This window comes from Strix uralensis, chromosome 8 (genome assembly GCF_047716275.1).
Source record: "Strix uralensis isolate ZFMK-TIS-50842 chromosome 8, bStrUra1, whole genome shotgun sequence".
NCBI classification, from domain to species: domain Eukaryota; kingdom Metazoa; phylum Chordata; class Aves; order Strigiformes; family Strigidae; genus Strix; species Strix uralensis.
The window spans coordinates 11,373,897-11,392,182 of record NC_133979.1 but is presented as its reverse complement, the minus strand read 5'-3'; the positions used below and the strand labels follow the sequence as shown (position 1 = coordinate 11,392,182).

General features: G+C 49.8%; 1 protein-coding gene across 1 annotated transcript in view; it reads right to left on the bottom strand.

Moving 5' to 3' along the window:
* Nucleotides 1-17,845, bottom strand: part of ZSWIM5 (zinc finger SWIM-type containing 5) — a 101,252-nt gene extending 83,407 nt beyond the window's left edge. Inside the window, exon 1 of the mRNA XM_074876186.1 lies at nucleotides 17,146-17,845. Within this exon, the coding sequence (XP_074732287.1) occupies nucleotides 17,146-17,845 (700 nt within the window). The remainder of the gene's footprint in view (nucleotides 1-17,145) is intronic.
* Nucleotides 17,846-18,286: the final 441 nt, after the last annotated feature.

The window sequence follows — 18,286 nt, the reverse complement described above, 5'->3', positions numbered from 1 at the left end:
GCAGCATCACCTCCTGGCCCTGTAGACCACCCCCAGCTCCCTGAGGAAGCCAGCCATAGGCTCAGCTCCGCTCCTGCCCCAGGTCTGTGGGGTCCCCCCCATCAGAACAGGTCCAGCTCATACAGCTCCAGCCAACTGAAAAGAGAAAAATGAAAAGATGGAGGGAAACAACAACAAAAAAAAATTGAAAACATCTAGTCAAGATCCAGCCTCTCCTTATTTTTTTTTAAATGACTAGTCAAGTTCAAAGCCTGATCATGTCCACATTTTGCTGACTATTTTAAGAATTAAAAATAATTCACAGGGTGGGGGGCTTGTAGCAGTTTATTTCTTCAGTTGCAGATCCTGAACTCAAACTATAGAGAAAACTGATTTTAGCAGAACAATGAAACCAAGTGGATGGAGGTGAAGTCAAACAAAGGAAACACAGGGGAAAAAAAGAAAAATATTCCTCTGCATTGTTATTAAATGCCACCTCTAAGAGTTGCAAATTAAACACATTCAAGGCAGCACTGTAAATTGCGGTTAATGTCCTTCGAAGAACCTGCCTTGGATCAGCACACAGGTTGTTACAAGGAGCCCAGACCTGACTGGGAGGGCAGCACAAGCACGTTCCCACACTTCATTCGCAATTTCTTGGGAGTCTTGTATCTTAAGAATCATTTCAATTTTACCTCTCTTGTTCACGCTGATCTAGAGCTTAGTCTCTAAAAAAGCTGATCAATCAGTATCTGCACTCTCTAACCCCCTGATTTTTAGGGAGACACTCTGAAACCACACCAAAGATCTTTCCAAGTCCTTCCGAAGGACTCCTTTCCAGTGGCGGTACCAGAGAGCAGGCAGCAAGCGGGCAGCGCGTCGGGAGCACGCACCCTGCCAGCAGCGCTCTCCTCCCCACTCTCAGCAGAAGGCAAACCGCATCCCCCTACCTTCCCAAACGCCTTATCTGGGTCAGGGCAGTGACAGCCCCTCGCCACAACCCCCATTTCTCCATCGGCTCTTGCAGCAGCTCATTAGGGTGGAGAAAGGCTCCGGTGCATCATCTCTGCGGGCTTGTCGAGGGCTGATCCGCAACGGGTAATTCCCACTGCTTAATGACCCGAGACCAGCCGAGGTGGAGGCAAATGGGAAAGGGAATCTTCTCATTTGTTACCCATCCCCACATCCCGATAAAAAGAATGATTACACTTTTAAGTTCGAACAATTCCCTGCAGTTGTAGCCATGTCATATCTAGATTGTCTAATTTACATGCATATTCATAATCCCTGTGTATTTAATTAAATTCTTCAATCCCTGGAGTGTCTTTCCTAAACAATAGTAATTTATCTTGCACAGATAAGGGTGCCCTCGATTTATTCCACTCTGTAGCTAACAGCATTTCCTTCTGATCAAGGCTAGGAAGCAAACTCGAACAGAGGGAATCTTGGAATATATTTAAATTGCAAGATTAGGCTGCTTCGCTTTCTTTCTCTCTCACCCCAAGTCACCCTTTTAAATAATAAACACTTTCTCCTGAGCTCCAAGGAAAACCTTTCACCCAACCTGCTGATAACAGCTGCATGCTCCAAATGCAAAAACGCTGCCCAAAATGCATGTTGCAAGGAGATCTCGCAGACTTCGGTGTCATCAGCTACCAAGCAGCAGGGGTTGTACCCAGCGTGGTCTATGGGACACCCTCTGCACACATATTTCACCCCTAGCCATGAACTGCTCCATTGCAGCCCACAGCTAGTAAGTCGCGTGGTAAAAAGTCATACACAGCCAGGAGGACGATGAGTCCTTCATCTTTCCAGCAAATATCCCTACACTAGGGGTTATCCCTCGATGGACAACCTCAGGCGTTGCAGAGAGGGCCAGACAATGCACCAGGCATCCCGAGATGAGGGCAGCCCTCCAGAGGGACACCTCCGCCAGACCACTAACCCTGTTCAAATATTAGCACTCGGCCTGCAATTAGAAAAGTGTTAAAATATTTAGCAAAGTCAAACTGCCGAGAAGATCACGATGGGGAAAGGAAAAGAGACTGGTGCTACATCCCGTTTTTTGATTACACAGTTCTCCCACCCCATTTAATCCACAGCTCTTAATAGCTTTGGTCTCCTCTCCCAAACCTCCAACTGCAGCTCCAGGATGGCGTCAAAGTGGGGTGGAGAAGTGCAGGTCTCTCCAAAAGTCTCTGGCCCCACCAGTTCTGCGTCACTTGCTGCCTCCCAGAGCGGTGCCAGCAGTCCCTGCCAGGGGAGCAGCCATCCCACCGCCTGTGCACAACAGATGCTACACCCCAAGGAGACTCAGGGATAATCCCAGTGCTGCAGAAGATGTGAGGCCAGGGCTGCCCTTGCAAGCCATCTCCTTCTGCATCCACATCACTGCAGAGGGCGAAGGCAGCCCTTCAGCTGGAAAGACTGTTCACAACCAGGGAAGCATCCCTCTGCTCCAGCCCCATTTCCTAATTTCCTGCCCAAGCATCTGCTGCTGGCCACTTACAGACATAGGGGAACCCAGCCATTCTGTTCCCAACCAAACCCTCAGAGCCTCTGGAGGTGCTATTACTATTTATGAAAATCGGGTCAGGATGTTGCTTTCAGTTCCTTCCTGAGCTGCAGCATCACCCATGCTGTAGAGGCAGCTCTAGGAAAGCCCTCAGGAATGGGACTGCTGAGACTTGGTGATGAGCAGGCTCCAAGTCACAGCCACTAACCCTGCTCTGGAGTAAAACTAACCTCCTCCCACCTGGGTGTCTCTGCACCCACCTCCCTCGGCAACCCCATCTTCCAGTTTTACACACAACCACATCTACCAGGTCCTCCTCTGGGCCATACCCATGGCCAGCAGACCCCTAACTTGGCTATACCACCACACTGCAGCCATGGTTTAACAACTGCAGCCCCACACAGCAGCATCCAACTAACACCTTAAAGAGTCCCTGCCCTTTACAGTTAGTTGCTTCTCTCCTCATTCAGTAACAGAAGCAATGGACAAGGAGGGTGGTGGTCTCCTTCAGCGCTGGAGCTGGACCTGGCACTGCCTGGAACGCGAAGGGCCTCATGCAGCCATGCTGCCCCGTTAATGCTGGGCTTGTGACCCAGCAGAGCCCGCGGGACAGCGAGGTGCTGTCCTCCACCCGTGACATGGAGCCTGTCCGCTGATACAGCCTGCCATTGCCAAATCTTCTTTCCCAGGAATTCATAGCTGAATTCAGACATTCCCGGCCTGTTACTTATTTCAATCTTTTCAGCCCTCCACAGTACAGGGACATCCTGTCTTAAACCTGCCGAGCCTCACGCCAGGAGGACATCTGCTTGGAAGGCGGCCCCTCTGGCTGACCCGGCCCTGGAGGGCTGACTTCCCGTCTCTTCAAGATCCCAAACATACCCTTGCACCCAACAAAGCAAAGCCAGTTCACAGCAGACCCAGGAGCAAGAAAAGCCACTCAGGCAAACCACAGCTCCCATTCCCACTTCAGAAGCTTTGCAAGAATTTTAAGTCTTGGAAACATTTTCTTCCTACTCAGGGCATTTTTAGGTTAATGGTTCATCAAACCTCACAACCCAGGAAAACTTAGTGTGGCTGACCAGTGTGTGGGTGTGGGGATGGGTGGGGAAAGAAAAAAAAAAAAAAAAAACACAACAGCCCTCTCGGGCATCAGTCCTTCCCATAGCGCTTGAACCACAGGCTCTGGGATGAGCTTGGAGCCACCAGAAACAAGCCAAAAACCAGGCAGACAGGCAAGAGAAAACCTCACCGCTGCCATGTGCCTCTTTCAGATATGGGGAAAGCAGAGAGCTAACGATCACTCATGGAAAGCATCAATCTCCTGTTCAGGATGCTCTCCAAAATACGGCATCCCCATGTGAGGGGCAGCTGTGCCTGCTAAACCCCTCTGCAAATCCCCAAAGGTGATGGGTGGCACCAACAGCACCGGATGACAACACCATTGGCAGAGGGAACAGGTGATGCCTGAAATCTCTGTCTGCCCAGGAGCAGGTCTCCAGTGTAACACAGCTCTGATTCCCTGCGCTGACTTCATTTGGCTTGCTCCTTTTTGCCTAAGCCTTATTTTACATGGATTACTCAAGGGCAAAAAAAGGTTTTTTTTGGAAGAGCCCTTGGTACCCAGAAGCTCACCCCTCTTGAAAAACTAATGCTTTCAAGCAAAACTCCCACATATGGACAACTCCCATGAAATCATTCCCCCACACCACCAACCCTCTTTTCTATAGTGAAAGTCAAAGAGCTGAGCTATGGCTTGGAACATCTAATCATTCATCTTTATCTTGTGCAGTTTTTGTAAGTTTTTATGATTTTCGAGGGCCTAAGTAACAGCAGATTTTTATCACAACACAGACAGAAGGACAACAGAGCAAAATTTCCCTCTGGTCTCTCCTCCCAGCAAGCATAACACCAGTCATAACACACTTCCAGTTCCCCTTCTGCCCCTCAGGTACTGCACGGGGAAGGCAGCCCACCGTGAGCCACTGGCAAATAACTTCCAGCTTAAGCAAGGCACAAGGCATGGGAATCTTTCAAATGACATCACTGTGACAAATTTTAGAGATAATGGATGTTTTGCACTGTGTAAGGGTTGTGACTCGAAGTGGACAGAGTGATGCACCTGAAGATACCCACTCTTGCCACATGCCCCCAGCAGTGTGGTTGGGAGGTGACCAGAAACCCTCTTTTCCCAAATTACCAGCAACTTCCAAACTGGGAAGCAAATATTTGCTCCCAGTACACCTCACCTGCATGGGAACAGCCTGACCTTGCCAATCGCCTCCTCATTCACGCTGACCCAAAAGCAGCAGAAAGCAAGGCCATGTGCTGCTCTTCACCATCCATTTCGTGAGATGGTTTCAGAAGCCGTTGTCCTTGCACCATGGAGTGCTGTGGGCAGGTTTTATCAGCAAGGTGCTGTGTCCTGGCTCTGAAACCAGCAGCTTCATAAACCACTGTCTGAACATGCTCCTTGATCTCAAAAAACCTGGCTGCTATCAAGTATACCTGAGGGGGGTTTAGCCAAAAAAACCTCAATTTTATGTTGTGGGATGGGGTCCACAAAGCTAAAGCAGACTGAATCAGACTCAAGAGAAGTAAGAGATGGAGATAGCTCTAGGAAGGGGAGGCAATGCACATTTATTTCCATGCCATCTAGGAGGTTCTGGAAAAGAGCAAGGGGGCTAAGCTCCACTCTGCACCATATCAGAAGGCATAGCTTAAAAGCACTCCAAACCCCACTTCTCATTCTTGGTTATCCTCCACCTCCTTTGCACCTGTTGTTGGTGAGTAATATTTTCGACACTGGGAAACAAGCAAACAGAAGCAGCACACCAGAAGCCACCAAGTTCACCATCACGCTTGGTCACACATTGGTCACAGTTCCTCTCCATCAAAACCTGCAGGAGCTTTTAAGGTCCAACCTCATCATAAGCCAAAGGGCCAGAAGAGCACACTTCATCGTCCCACTCACCACCTTTCAAAGAAGGTGTCTGCTTAAAACGGGCCAGGCACTCTTTCCTCACCCATCCTCCAGTCTCCAGAAGTTCTCTCCTAATGCAACAGGTCAAGCAACACAGCAGAAGTCACCATGAGAGGAAGTGGCTGGGGACCACACCAGGCGCTGGAGCCCTCTGAGTGTACTAAAACCATCTGTCAACAATGCCAGCTGACCTTAGAGACAGCCAACTTAATGAGACCCCCAGTCTCTCAGTCCAAGTCTTCAGAGAGCTCAGCTGACCTCAACAACTTCCCAACACACCATAACAACATTTCCAAGGTGGGGTTTACAGCCTGATTTTTCAACTTCCAGGCCAGATGCCCCTTGTTTTAGCAAGTATGTCAAATATGGCTAGTCCAGTTTATGGATAAAATAAGGCAGGGTTAAAAGAGGGGAGAGTCAAAAGGGAGGAGATACTTCCCAACTGAAAAAATTAAATATAACTTAAGATTTACCTCAAAACGTAACAGACTCAGGGGACAAATTAAAATAGGAAAACATAAAATGCTTGCCCAACTCCTTTTTTTAATTCTTACATCTGCTGCTTTACAGTAAAGTTTCATCTACTGTGTATAATTAGATATATGGTCCATGATTCTATACAGATCTCTTTGAGACTTATCTGTACAGTTTTTAACTCCAAAGAAGTTTTAACTGGAAAAAAAGCTGCAGTAAGAGCAGCACCTCACACATAAAGGTCTCAGAGGTGCTGCAATGTCAACACGCGAAAGTTTCAGCCTGTGGTCTGCAGACTTGTGCAAAGAAGGCAGCAAGAACACAGCAGCTCACTGCTGCTCACCTTCAGCTCCCCACGAAGGGCTCTGCAGCTCCAGGAATGTGTTAAAGACCTGCAATTTGGCAATCAGTTGCAAAGCCCTGACCCAAAGCAGTTCACCAAGAACCAGAGGCAGCAGTGTCGATACTGCATGGCGTTCCTGTTGCTGTGCCTGTTCTGGCTGCCTGGCTCAGCCCCAGCCTGGGCCACCTCACGCTCCCAGACAGCAGAAACACTGCAGAGGGGTTGCAGCAGACAATGTGGCAGCCCTACCTAGAGAGGACTTGGGGACACATTCCTATGCACAGCGTGTTCAGACACCAACCTGCAACCAAAGGCTACCCGCCATCTCCCAGCCCACCACCCCTGCTCTTCCTACAGCAACCCCAAACCCCAGATCCCATCCAAGATGCTTGGCACCTCTACTGGGCTCTTTCACACCCCATGGATGCTCTTCTACCAAATGGCCAAGGCTACACGGCATCCCCTGACCGGCTCTGCAGATCACACATTCAGGACTGTGCTACACTACAGCAAGCTCAGGGCAACGCCCACCTGGTTTCCCAGAACAACCCCATGTTCATCCTGCCCCAACTCCTCCTGCAAAACACAAAACAGCCTTTTTGTCGTTTGCTAGGAAAAGAGGAAACTTGCTTGGGTTTTCTTGATCCATGAAAGGGTTATTTCGTTAGAGGTGGGAAACAAAACAGAGAGAGAGAGAGAGAGAGAGAGAGAGAGAGATAGCCACTGATTCCAGTGCTAAAAATCCAGCAGTCCATATGTATCAGTACAGACCTTAAAAAGCTCCAAGAGCAGCAGGTCCAGGACATGAACATGACCCAGATACCCAAGAGCAAGCAAACAACATGAATGGGAGAGGGGGAAGGGTAGACCAGTATATGGGCAAAAGGGATACCCTCAATTTGCAAGCACAGCCCCATACTAATCATTTTGGCATAAAGGAGATCTCATCTCATGATCTTAGGTCATGGTCCATCTCCTGAAACCCTAGAATCCACCCATCAGATGCCATCACACTTTGTAATTAAGTGCTTAAAACATGCGTAAGGAGGGAAGGAAACCACCTCCACTTATATGGGAAGGACCAAACACCTCATGCTTTACTAGAGTAGAAGAAAGAGCATCACAAGAAAGAGCATCACAACTGCAAAACACCCAAATATCCCATTCCCCTTAGGGCCCAGGCACTGGGCACTCCTAGGAGAGGCCGATCTGCCAGTGTCTCCACCAACCATGAGGAAAATCAAGGCAATAAGCAACACTAGACATCCACCAGCCCAGCTAAGAGGATGAAGCATTTCTCTGGAAACAATCGAGTTCTCTAATAACAGGGCTGCAGTGACAGCGTGAAAGGGAGGGAGGAGGAGCAGGCAGGGAGAAAGGGACTAGCTGGATATTTATCCCATCCTCATCTTTGTGTTATCAGTACCCCGGTATCAGCATTGTTCAAAATGGCTGCTTAGATGGTTGCCAGCAGCAACAACAGAATCGGTCCATCTGCTGGCATTCTCCCTAATCTATCTCAAACACTCGTCTTCTTTTTAAATGCACGCAGGGGAAAGAAGGAGAAAAAAAAAGTCCGCCTTGTACAAAGAAACAGAATCCTCCTATAACAGAGCCTTTTAACTAGATTTTATGCCACCCCTGTTTCCAGGACACACAGACAAAAGTTAATTTTACGATAAAAGAACCAGTGTAAGGTGCTTTTTTGTTATGAGATCAGAAAGCAAATGGAATTTGAATTGTCTGCAGTGGCATGTATCTGACAAAGATTAATTTAAACAGATATTGTCTCTGAAACCAAAGTCCATTGAACAGCTTCACAGCCTATCAACCATGCGAAAGCAGCTCCTTCAGCAGCACTGCTGACTCCACCACTTTCTTTAAAAATGGCTTAACCTATTTCTTGTAAGATAAAAGGTCATATATAGTTCTATTTTACAAACCCATAATAGCCAAAGCCACGCCAAGCAAGGACAATCGGGGGAAAATAATAACGGGGGGGGATTTCCTCCCCCTTCACAGACAGATGCTCGACACTTGCTGGGTATTTTTCAAAGTACGCCGGTAGTGAGTGGCTGCAGTGCCGCCAAAATGTTTCGACATCCTTAGAATAGAATAAAAACCCCGGGGCCTCCGCAGGTCATCGGTGCAGGGTGGAGGAGCCCACCCTGGGTGGAGATGCTGCAGCAGGGCAGCTCACCGCAAACGGCACGGGATGCTTGCTTCTTTCGCAGGGATATAAAGCCGCAAGAATGTGGGGATGAGCTGCCCGGCTGCCAGCTCCCTTGGTCCCTGGGCCAAGCAGGCAGGGGCAGGCAGGAGGGGAGAAGCGCTGCTCTCCGGGCGCTCGCTCGCCACCCCCCCACCCGGCCCCTCTCTGAACACTGGGGTATTATTTCTCCTTTTAATCACAAGAAACAGATCTGTGCATGCCATCAGCAGGCTGTGCGGATGGAGACAGCTGCTCAGACTTCAATGGGACACGCACACACACACACAGAGGAAAAAAAAGCTGCAGAAATCCAAATCCTGCAATTTCTTCCCTTTTTATTTCCAGTTTATACAGAGTACCGCAGGGAAAATGCTACCAGACAGTTTCAGAGCATTTGATACAGCAACGACCCAGCTTTGGGAAAAGAACGAAGGAGAAGCAAAATAAAAGATGACAGCCAAAAGCACTTTTAATATAGTTTCAGTACTTTCAAAAGAAAGCTTCTGTACACAGAGCAGCCAATGAACTGTTACCAAAATAAACACAACTGGCTTTTAAAAAATTAAAAATTTCTTTCTGATGATAAAGAAAATCAAAAGAGATGAGAACCAGCGAGTGAGACAGAAAATACATTTATTTTTCATCCTCCAGATACACTTCTTTTAATTTGGCATCCAAAGCCATTGTAGTTCATTAATGCAAATTTTATTTATCTCAGGAACCCATTTGTTGCTCTGCCACCCCTTTGACAGGGCACTCGTCTTCATCAAGGCAGCCGCACAGCCAGGACGCAGCACGCAGCACCTCCTGATATCCCTGCCTTTAAAACCCACATAACACCAATAACGAGTAATGGCTATTATTGGCATCCTGAGCAGTCACCCACATGCCGCCATCAGCTGAAGGATGGAGGCCAGGGCTACTGGACGGCATCCGGAGCAGAGGCACAGCCTGTCCTGACCTTGCCAAGGTCCCAGACACCAAGTCTCCGGCATTCCCACGGGGAATCCCTCCCCGCCAGCAGCTGCAAAGGTGCAAAGACAGCAGCCAGGCAGATACCACGCCGCATCCTGCTGAGCGAACCTCAATAATGATTAGCGGCCCCCGGTCAAATGAGCTGGGTGGTGTAGGTGCAGGCAGCTTGTTATGGGCGTCCCGCGATAAGCCAGGCATCACAAGGGGGATGTGGAACCCTCTCTCCCATTTTAACCCAGGGGCGACAGCAGCAGGACAAGCTGGACCAACATATCCACATGCAACCCTTCCGAGATGGCATCCCAGCAGATCTGTCTCCTAAGAACATTCATGGCTTTGTTTTTAGTGATGTCAGAAATGCAAAAAAGAAAAAAAAAATCAAATCCCTGGCAACATGCACCTAGAATGCGACAAGTAAAAGCCCAGGATTTTATTAATTTGTGCATTATTTTAAATGGACCATTTTACAAGGACTAACCCCAATCCTGCACAAAATCCTAAGCCATAAGCTTGAGACAAAAAAGCAAATGCTCTTAGAACGCAGTGCTAGAAAATCCATTTGGAGAGAAATGTGGTGGTGCCATACACAGGTGAATCCTCAGCATTTAATAAAGCACACCCGCTGCACCAACCAAGTGGAATCTATTCCTATTTAAACATCAGGATTGGAAAAAAAAAAAAAAGCCTTTGACAAATATAATTATCACTCCTGGGACATTTCATTGTAAAACATGAAGATGCTTTCCCCCCCCCCCCCAGCCCCCAATAAGTGGTTTTGCAGGACCTGTGTCTCTCTGCGAGATGCTATCAGGCTCTTTCTCAACTCCCACTGCAAAGGCACAAGAAGTCAGGGGTCAAGCCTGTTTATCAAACCCTACCGTTGTGAACACCAGGTGAAAAATAAAACAGTGCTCAGTCGTGCTCTTCCAAGCATCTCCAGAGCCTCAGCAGCTCTGCGGGCAGACAGGGAGAGCTCCCTACTTGCCATCCCATGTCCTGGCTCCAAAACTGGCTCCATCCAGAAGGTAGACTTGTCTTACAGCACTTATTAATGTAGCCACAGTTTGGTGTCTTTGAATTTTTGCTTTCACTGGAAAATTGATCAATTTCTATTGATGCTGATGCTGGAGAAAGCCAAGACTCAGCAGCAGCCAGTTACTCAGAGGAGCTGCTTTCCTCCCCTCCTCTCATCCCCAGAAGATCAGGAGTATGACAATCCCATGACATAACCTCTCCAAGACAGCATCAAATGTAAGTTAGGATATACTGAAAGTTCGTTTTAATACCCTCAAGACAGCTATTCCACTCCAGCTCTTTGAAAAATAAAGTCACCAACACCAGCCACAGATATGGAGAGACTGATGGAGAAACACATGTTCAACCATCACCTGCCTCCGGCTGACCAAAGCCAGGAGAGGACCCCAGAACCTACCTTCCCAGGTCTCCAGCAAATCTCACCCACTGCCCCAGCAGAAGAAACGAGCACTGCGAAGAGACAGGGGAGCAAGCAAAGGCTCCTTCCCCACGGCCTCACCCAGGATGTAATGCAAGGTCAGCTCTCTTCAGAGTGGCCAGAGGAACAGAACTCAAAGCCTCACACCCCCGGGGAGAAACAGCAACACCCCTACATCTTCAGAAGAAATTTCACCACTTTAAGCACAAAGCATCATCATGCAGCAACAAGCCTTGGCCTCTCACTGAAAATCCCCAGGCTTGGCTACCTTGAGAACGTGAAGAGATGCTGCTCTTCCAGAAATCCCCACTCAGATCCTCACCTGCACGAGCAACTCCAGCTGCAAGGGCAGCCGGGAGGGAAAACTTGCATCACCACTAAACACAGAGTTGCCTGTGCCACCTAAATGCAAAACCCCCCAAAATTAAATGCAAGCACAAGGTTGGCCATGTCATTCATCTTAGCTAACCCCTGACAGGAGCAGGACGTAACCCCAAAACCACCGAAGACTCGCTGCCTCCCCCGTGGACCAGGTTCTCCTCCAGGGCTAGGTTCACATATATGCCAAGGAAACACATAAGCCCACAAACTCTTTATTCCACCCTAATGCTATCAAGATATTTCCAAGGAAAATTAAAAGCTGACACACCGCAAGGGACGATTCACAGCTGAGTGTGACTTCACAGAGCTATCGGACAGACAAGCTCATTTAAGTTTTCCAAAAGTCCTATCTGAGGTTAGAGGGACTAATCATAAAACATCTAACATCAAAGTGAGCGTCAAATAACAGCAAAGCACATTCCCTCGCACAAAGCTTCAGAAACAAAGCACGCAGGCACATGTGGTTTATGTTACCACAGTTTTAGCACAGTTAAATATTTCCTAAAAGATTCCCCCTAGATGTGAGCAAAATTAAAATCTGCTGTGAACAATGTGCGAGTTGGAAGCAAAGAAAGGCAGCTTCCCACCTGGGCTAAGCTTTATAAAGCACAGGTAAGCTGAGAACAAACTCCTACTGCCTAGCCAAGCCAGAAACCAGGACTTGTCACGCTTTCCCTCTGAAAAATGCTTCAAACCTATTTATTCTTAGAGCTAAAACTAAATATTTAATTCCTTGTGCTTTATTTTCAGGTCTCTAGCCTCTTTAAGCTAGCATCATTTTGCCTGGAGTAATTAACCACCTAGTTAAAAAGACATCCCAGCTTCAGAGGGCCTGTTTATACTCTTTAAAAAGCGACTCAAAAGCCAATAAAGTAAATCTGCTTAAAAAGAAAAAAAAGTTAAAATTCCAGCTGTCAAAGTCTTCCTAGCTCTCCGTAGCTACCAGCAAGAAACTCTGGTGGGTTTCATCATCTCCAGTTCCAGTTTCTGTAATACAGTCCAGAACATGCTCAAGAAACATCTCACCTATGAGGGAGCAGCAATAAACAGATCGTAAGTTTTAATGCCTAGTAATCCTTTGTTTTAATTATATATGTTAAGGAAAAAAAAAATAATTAGAAAAGTAAAGAGCTTAATGTTTATTTAAAATGTTCAACAGTTTCCATCATGATAGGGCTAATGAACCGCTGCTGGCTCCTTTTATGTGGTTGAAAGTATTTTAATATAAGTGGTAGGATAAAGTAATCTACCCATAAAGAAAAATAAAGTAAAAATTAATTAGCAAATTGGAAACATGTTGTACAACAACTACCCCACCCAAGATCTAAGAGGATACAGAAAAATTAAACTCCCTTAGCAGCACCCTGACAGGGGATACAGGATTTCAACATGAAAAAAAATACGTTTCATGACCCATGGCATTCCTTCCAAACCTGCTCCCGCTGGGTACAGCCTTAAACCTAGACCCAGGAGGAGCTCGATCTTTACATAAAACAAAAGCAACCACAACTGGCCCTAGAGAGCCCCATCAAAGTGTTTTCCCTAAATAAACATCTCTACAAAGCAGCACACCACCTAGACTTTTAAAAACAACTGGATACAAATTTAAACTCTGCCCTGAGCCACGTCACAGGGGAGTGAAACCAAATACTCGCCTAAAAGCGAGCATTTTTAGGAAAACAAAAATCTAAAAAACCTAAAAGTAGTTTTGGAAAAAAACCCTGAAAGTCGTTTCAATCATGTTAATAGCATAGGAACCTATCAGTATTTTTACCTCTGAAGCTGCATTTGAACAAGCATCATTACAGATAAACACCAACAGAAGCTGAAAACTACAGTGTAACAAAAAGCTTCCAAATCAGAACTCCTCCAATTAAAATGCGTTTACAGGTATTATTTACAGGTATCAGGTCTAGCTTAGCCTTTGCCCAGGCAGGCTGTTGAAGCAGGGTCAGAAAATCCCCTGCACCTGGGATGTCCACCTTAATCGCTGGACTAGGAAGCGTGGGAAGGTACCCAGGACTGACCTGCAAAGCATCACATAAAATATTCAGAATTAATTGCAGGTTTGAAAAAAACAGGCTCCCTCCAAGCGTTTACAAAGACAGTGTGCATTTTAAAGCTTCATTGTTACTCTAACAGCAAAAGTAAATTCTGCCTATGTACTTATGGCTGGACTGCATACCTTCCCATCCCGGCACAAAGGCTTATCTGTGGGTAAGGAGCACACACCATATAGGTTCCTAAGTGGCTGGTTACAATGCAAAGAACAACACAAAGCTCGATGCTTCCTCTCATGAGTAATCACAAAAGCAATGAAAAAGGAGAATTCCCACCTAAAATTGCCAGGGACACTTGCCCACCCATCGGCAGCTGTGACGACTCGAGGGCAAAGCGCATTATACCATGCTGGGGTGCGCAGGCGAGAAACATGAATTTGTTCTGCTGGATCACAGCCTACTGTCAAAATCCACCAAAGGTCTTTTCTCTCTCAAAAAACCCAAGAGATAATGGTGTAAAAACTTTTGTTCATAAATATTTATGCGAGTGAACTTGTTAAAAATTAACCGCCGTCGTTAAAGGTTTTGTATCCTTTAGGATTCCCGGCATGCAGTGCAGTTGCATGCTTTATATTAAGCCTGGCATTTCTGCATTCCTTTCCTGCATGCTTTTGTCATTTGTCTAAAAATTAAAAGAAAAAAAAAAAAAACACCCACACACCACACACACACAAAGACGGGATCTGTACACATAATAATAAAGCAGTTTTTAAGAAGACAAAGATGCCTGTGTTCAACATCCAAGATCTTTCTTTGAGAAGGGAAAAAAAAAAAAATCAATTTAATGACTCCAGTGAGATCAGGGTTTAAGCCTCGTTTAAGTTTTACTAAGCATGAAGGAATTATTGGTTGATAATGTGGCATATATGTTTTTTTCAGACCTGTCAGCTTTGTGAGCACAAGGGAGTTGGAGCCCAAAGCAGTTTGCCCCCACGAGTACAACCCTCACCCCTCCACACCATCTTCCATCTGCAGAAGGTCATTCCTCTTGGATTTTGGCTTTGAATTTTTCAAAGAGATTTTTCCAACCACAGAGAGAAGGAATTTCACATCCGTACTATCCTTATTTTTTCACAGGTCTGAGTCAGAAACACAACTGTACAAACATCTGATCTTTATTAACAGCAAAGCTCAACTGTGCAAACCTCAGGTCGTGACGCCGGGAGCTGGCAGTGTCCATTAAAGAGATCCTTAGAGGGGAACAGTAGTTTTGATTTAGCACTGGTGAGCATCAAGTAAGCCAGGGTTGAGGTTTTATTTTTTTCCAAGATATAATGGTTCCCATATAAGCCGACAACCAGGTTCCTATCTTAATTGCAAACACACACACGCAGCCACAAAGTGTTTGTGTCTCCGGTGGCTGGAGCTCTTCCACCTCACCTTCCAGCAGCATCCGCAGGATGGATGTGGAAAGTTGGCGGAAGACATCTCAGCTATGCCTCCCGTCCGCCCCGGATAAACATGCAGCCCTTCACAGCCTTTTGTTTGATGTAAATCTTCCTCCTCAGGCTCAGGGCTGCAAGGGACTGCTGTGACAGGGCTGCTCCAGGGACAAAAACAGAGGTGTCCGACCCTGCATCACCCACCCGCTGCCGTCTGAAGAGGAGCCACACTACAGACAAGACCCCAACACCCCCCCACGCTCCGAAGGCAAACTCCCACGGCGAGCATCCCGCACGCCCCTTTCGGGCTGTAAAAACAAGAGATAAATCACCCACCGACTTTGCGGCGAGCGCTTCCAGAACATGCTGCTTCATCTAAAAAGCTGGTTTGGAGGACAATGGGCGTGAGCTCCGATTTCAAAGCTGGGGAGATGGTTTAGACATGTCAGGGGATATGAAACGCCAGAGCCGGGACCATCCTCCCCATCCTCTGGCTCGCCCAAAGCAGCAGCGGGAAGCGCAGGGAGACGGGGCACGCGTGATGCTGGATGCCAGCGCTGGACGTCACTCTGGGATGGGACTGCTCTGCATGTCCCACAGGCACCTGACCCCAGTGCTCACCCAGATCCTTCACAGCACTGGCTAGAGCCTTGTCAGAGCCATGTTTCAAAGATAAATACATTTAAAGACTCATTAAAAAAGAAAATTCCTTTGTACAGAACCAGCCCTGGTTTTAGGCATCTGTTACCTCTGTTTCCCACTCCCACGCTGCTGCTCACTGCATCCACACCTTGGTGGGCAGGTCAATAAAGCATCGCCCACAGTAAGCTATTATTTTCCCTCCCCTCCTAATTTTAAAGTTCCTGAAGAGCTACTCCTCTCCTTCTAAAAATATTATTTGGTTTTGAGTTTCAAAGTATTTTAAACAGAATAATTAATCATCTTAACACAGCCCTTACAAAATGTTAATTCACCCAAAAAAGGGTATAATCATATCCTCAGAGAAAAACCTTTTGTGCTGCAGGAATTTTCACAGCATATCCTCAGAGGTGGAAAGAGAATTCTTCTGCTGTCTCCTATTTTCATGTCTCAAATGGAAAATGTTTTGATAACGCTCTTCTGAATGTAAACTGTACCAAATAGGATTTTTTTTTTTTAAGCGGCTTTTTTCCCCAAAAGGAAGGAGGGCTCTTTAAATAAACACAGCCGAACTAACCATTCCTTACAACAAAAACCACCCTCCCTTCACTCATTCACGCCATACCCTGGCACAAGATGAATTTACATTTCGCATTTGCAAAACAAATTCTAGTCTAATGTCATTTTAATGGGAACGCGCATTTCAATCACTTCCAATAACAACCAGGAGCGGATTATTTTATGTAAAACACCACAATTTGTTTCTCTTTAAATATATACAGATATAAGGCGGATTTCGGATGGGGACGGGGACTGAAAGGACAAGGGGAGGGGGGGGAAGAGAAACAACATTTCCTCTCCGACAATCCCCCTCCGCCAGCGCACACAAAGCCACCTGCCCATGGAGAGAAAACACGATGCCATTATTCCCACCATCATTCCCACGGCCCCTTCGCCACCGAAGGACAGCGGGAAGGCCGTCCGCCTCCGTCCCCGACACGCGCGTCGCGCCAGGCCGCCGGTGGTCCCCACCGGTCCGCCCAACTCGTCCCCCCAACCGTCCCCTTCGCCTTCCACGGCCGGCCCCGCTAAAGGTGCCCGTGCGGGCGGCCGGGATGGGGAAAGCGGGGGGCAGATGCCCCCCCCTAGAGATTTTCCAAGGGGGGAAAAGCCCCTGATAGGGAAGACAAAGACAAGCGCTCAGAGCTGCTGGAGAGATGCGTTATGTTTATAAACCCATCTCCCGGTGGAGGGGCCGGGACCCCGTGGGGAGCGCGGGTGTGGGTGCTCGGGGGGGGGAGAGGGACCCCGGCAGCGGGGCGGGGGGGCGCAGGGATGCGTGTCCTCCATACAAATCCCCGACGGGCGCTTGGCGGGGGAGGCGCGGGGGGGTTGGCTTTATTTTCCCACTCGCAGCGGGCTGGATGGACGACGTCGACGCTGCGGGCAGCTGCCGGTGACACCGGGGCACACAGACCTCTCACCGGGAAGGGGGGGGCCGTGTCACCCCCAGCCCTCCCACCCCCCAAACCCAAAGCCAGCATCTTCCCAGAGGAGCACAGGGCGGTCCCTGCCCCCGGGGCAGGATTTTCCTGTCAAACCACCACCGCGCCAGACAAAAGGCTGAAGTGTCTGGAGGGGATTGGGGGGGTGGGGGGGGGAAGGGGGGCGGGAAACGGACGGACGGACACACGACACACAACACACCCCCCCCCCGCCCCCCCCAAGGGGCCCCGTCCCGGCACTCACCGACTTGCAGCACGTTGTCCACCGCGCCGGTCTCCAGCAGGCGGATGCCGCGGCGGAAGGGCAGCCCCTCGCCCTGCGGCGCGGCGGGGGCGGCGGCGGGGGCGGCGGGCGGCGGCGGGCCGGCGGCGGGGCTCTCCTCGCCGGCCGGGGCGGGGGCAGCGGCGGCGGCGGAGGGTCCCCCCGCGGCAGCGCTGGCGGGGGATGCGGCGGCGGCGGCGCGGCCGGGCTGGAAGCTGGAGTACATACAGATCTGCCGCTCGCTGCGGGGGAAGCTCCAGTAGACGATGCGGCGCTGGACGGGCTCGGGGATGCGCTGGAAGCGGCCCTCCACCCGCTCGAAGGCCCAGCTCCCCGCCACCCGCTTGGCCGCCGCGTCCAGCAGCGACTCGGGCTGCAGCAGGCTGCCCGCCCCCCCGCCGCCGCCGCCCCCCGGCCCCGCCGCCGCCGCCGCCGGCCCCGCCGCCGGCCCCGCCGCCCCCGCCGGCCCCGCCGCCGCCGCGGGGCAGCAGCCGGCCAGAGCCGGAGGGGCCCCGCTGGCCCCCGCGCCTGGCCCGGCGCCGGCCCCTGCGGCCCCGGGACGGGGGTGAACGGCCCCGGTGCCCCCCGCCGGGCAGGCCCGGGAGCACAAGCGCTTGGGGCCCGGGGCGCCGGCGGGCAGCGGCGGGCGGAGCAGCTCCTCTCCCTCTCCTCCCTCCGCCATGGCTGCGACCGACTGAGCCGGGCGAGGGGAGGAGAGACGGGGAGGAGGGGAAAGGGGGGGAGGGGGGGGGGACGACGACGGGGACCGGGGGTGGAGACTGGAGGGGGTGGTTCCGCCGGCCGGGAGCCGGCCCCCGCCGGGGCGGGACGCTCCGCAGCCCCCTGCCCGCCCCCGCCGGCCGCCGGACCCCCGCTCCGACCTGCCCCGGCCCGGAGGAGGGGGTTGCCCCGGGGGTCCTCCCCGGTGCCCTCTTGGCTGTCCCTTCGGGTTTACACCGGCTGGCAGAGCAGAGAGCAGTGCCCTACCCTTCAGCGGGCATCGGGGTTTGCTTTTTCTTTCCAAGCCCTGCAGTAAAGATGCTCATCCCACACATCACTGCAGCATCCTCGGGTGCAGAGAAAATACCGGGTGCTGTGGCACGCTCGGCCTTTGGGAGAGGAG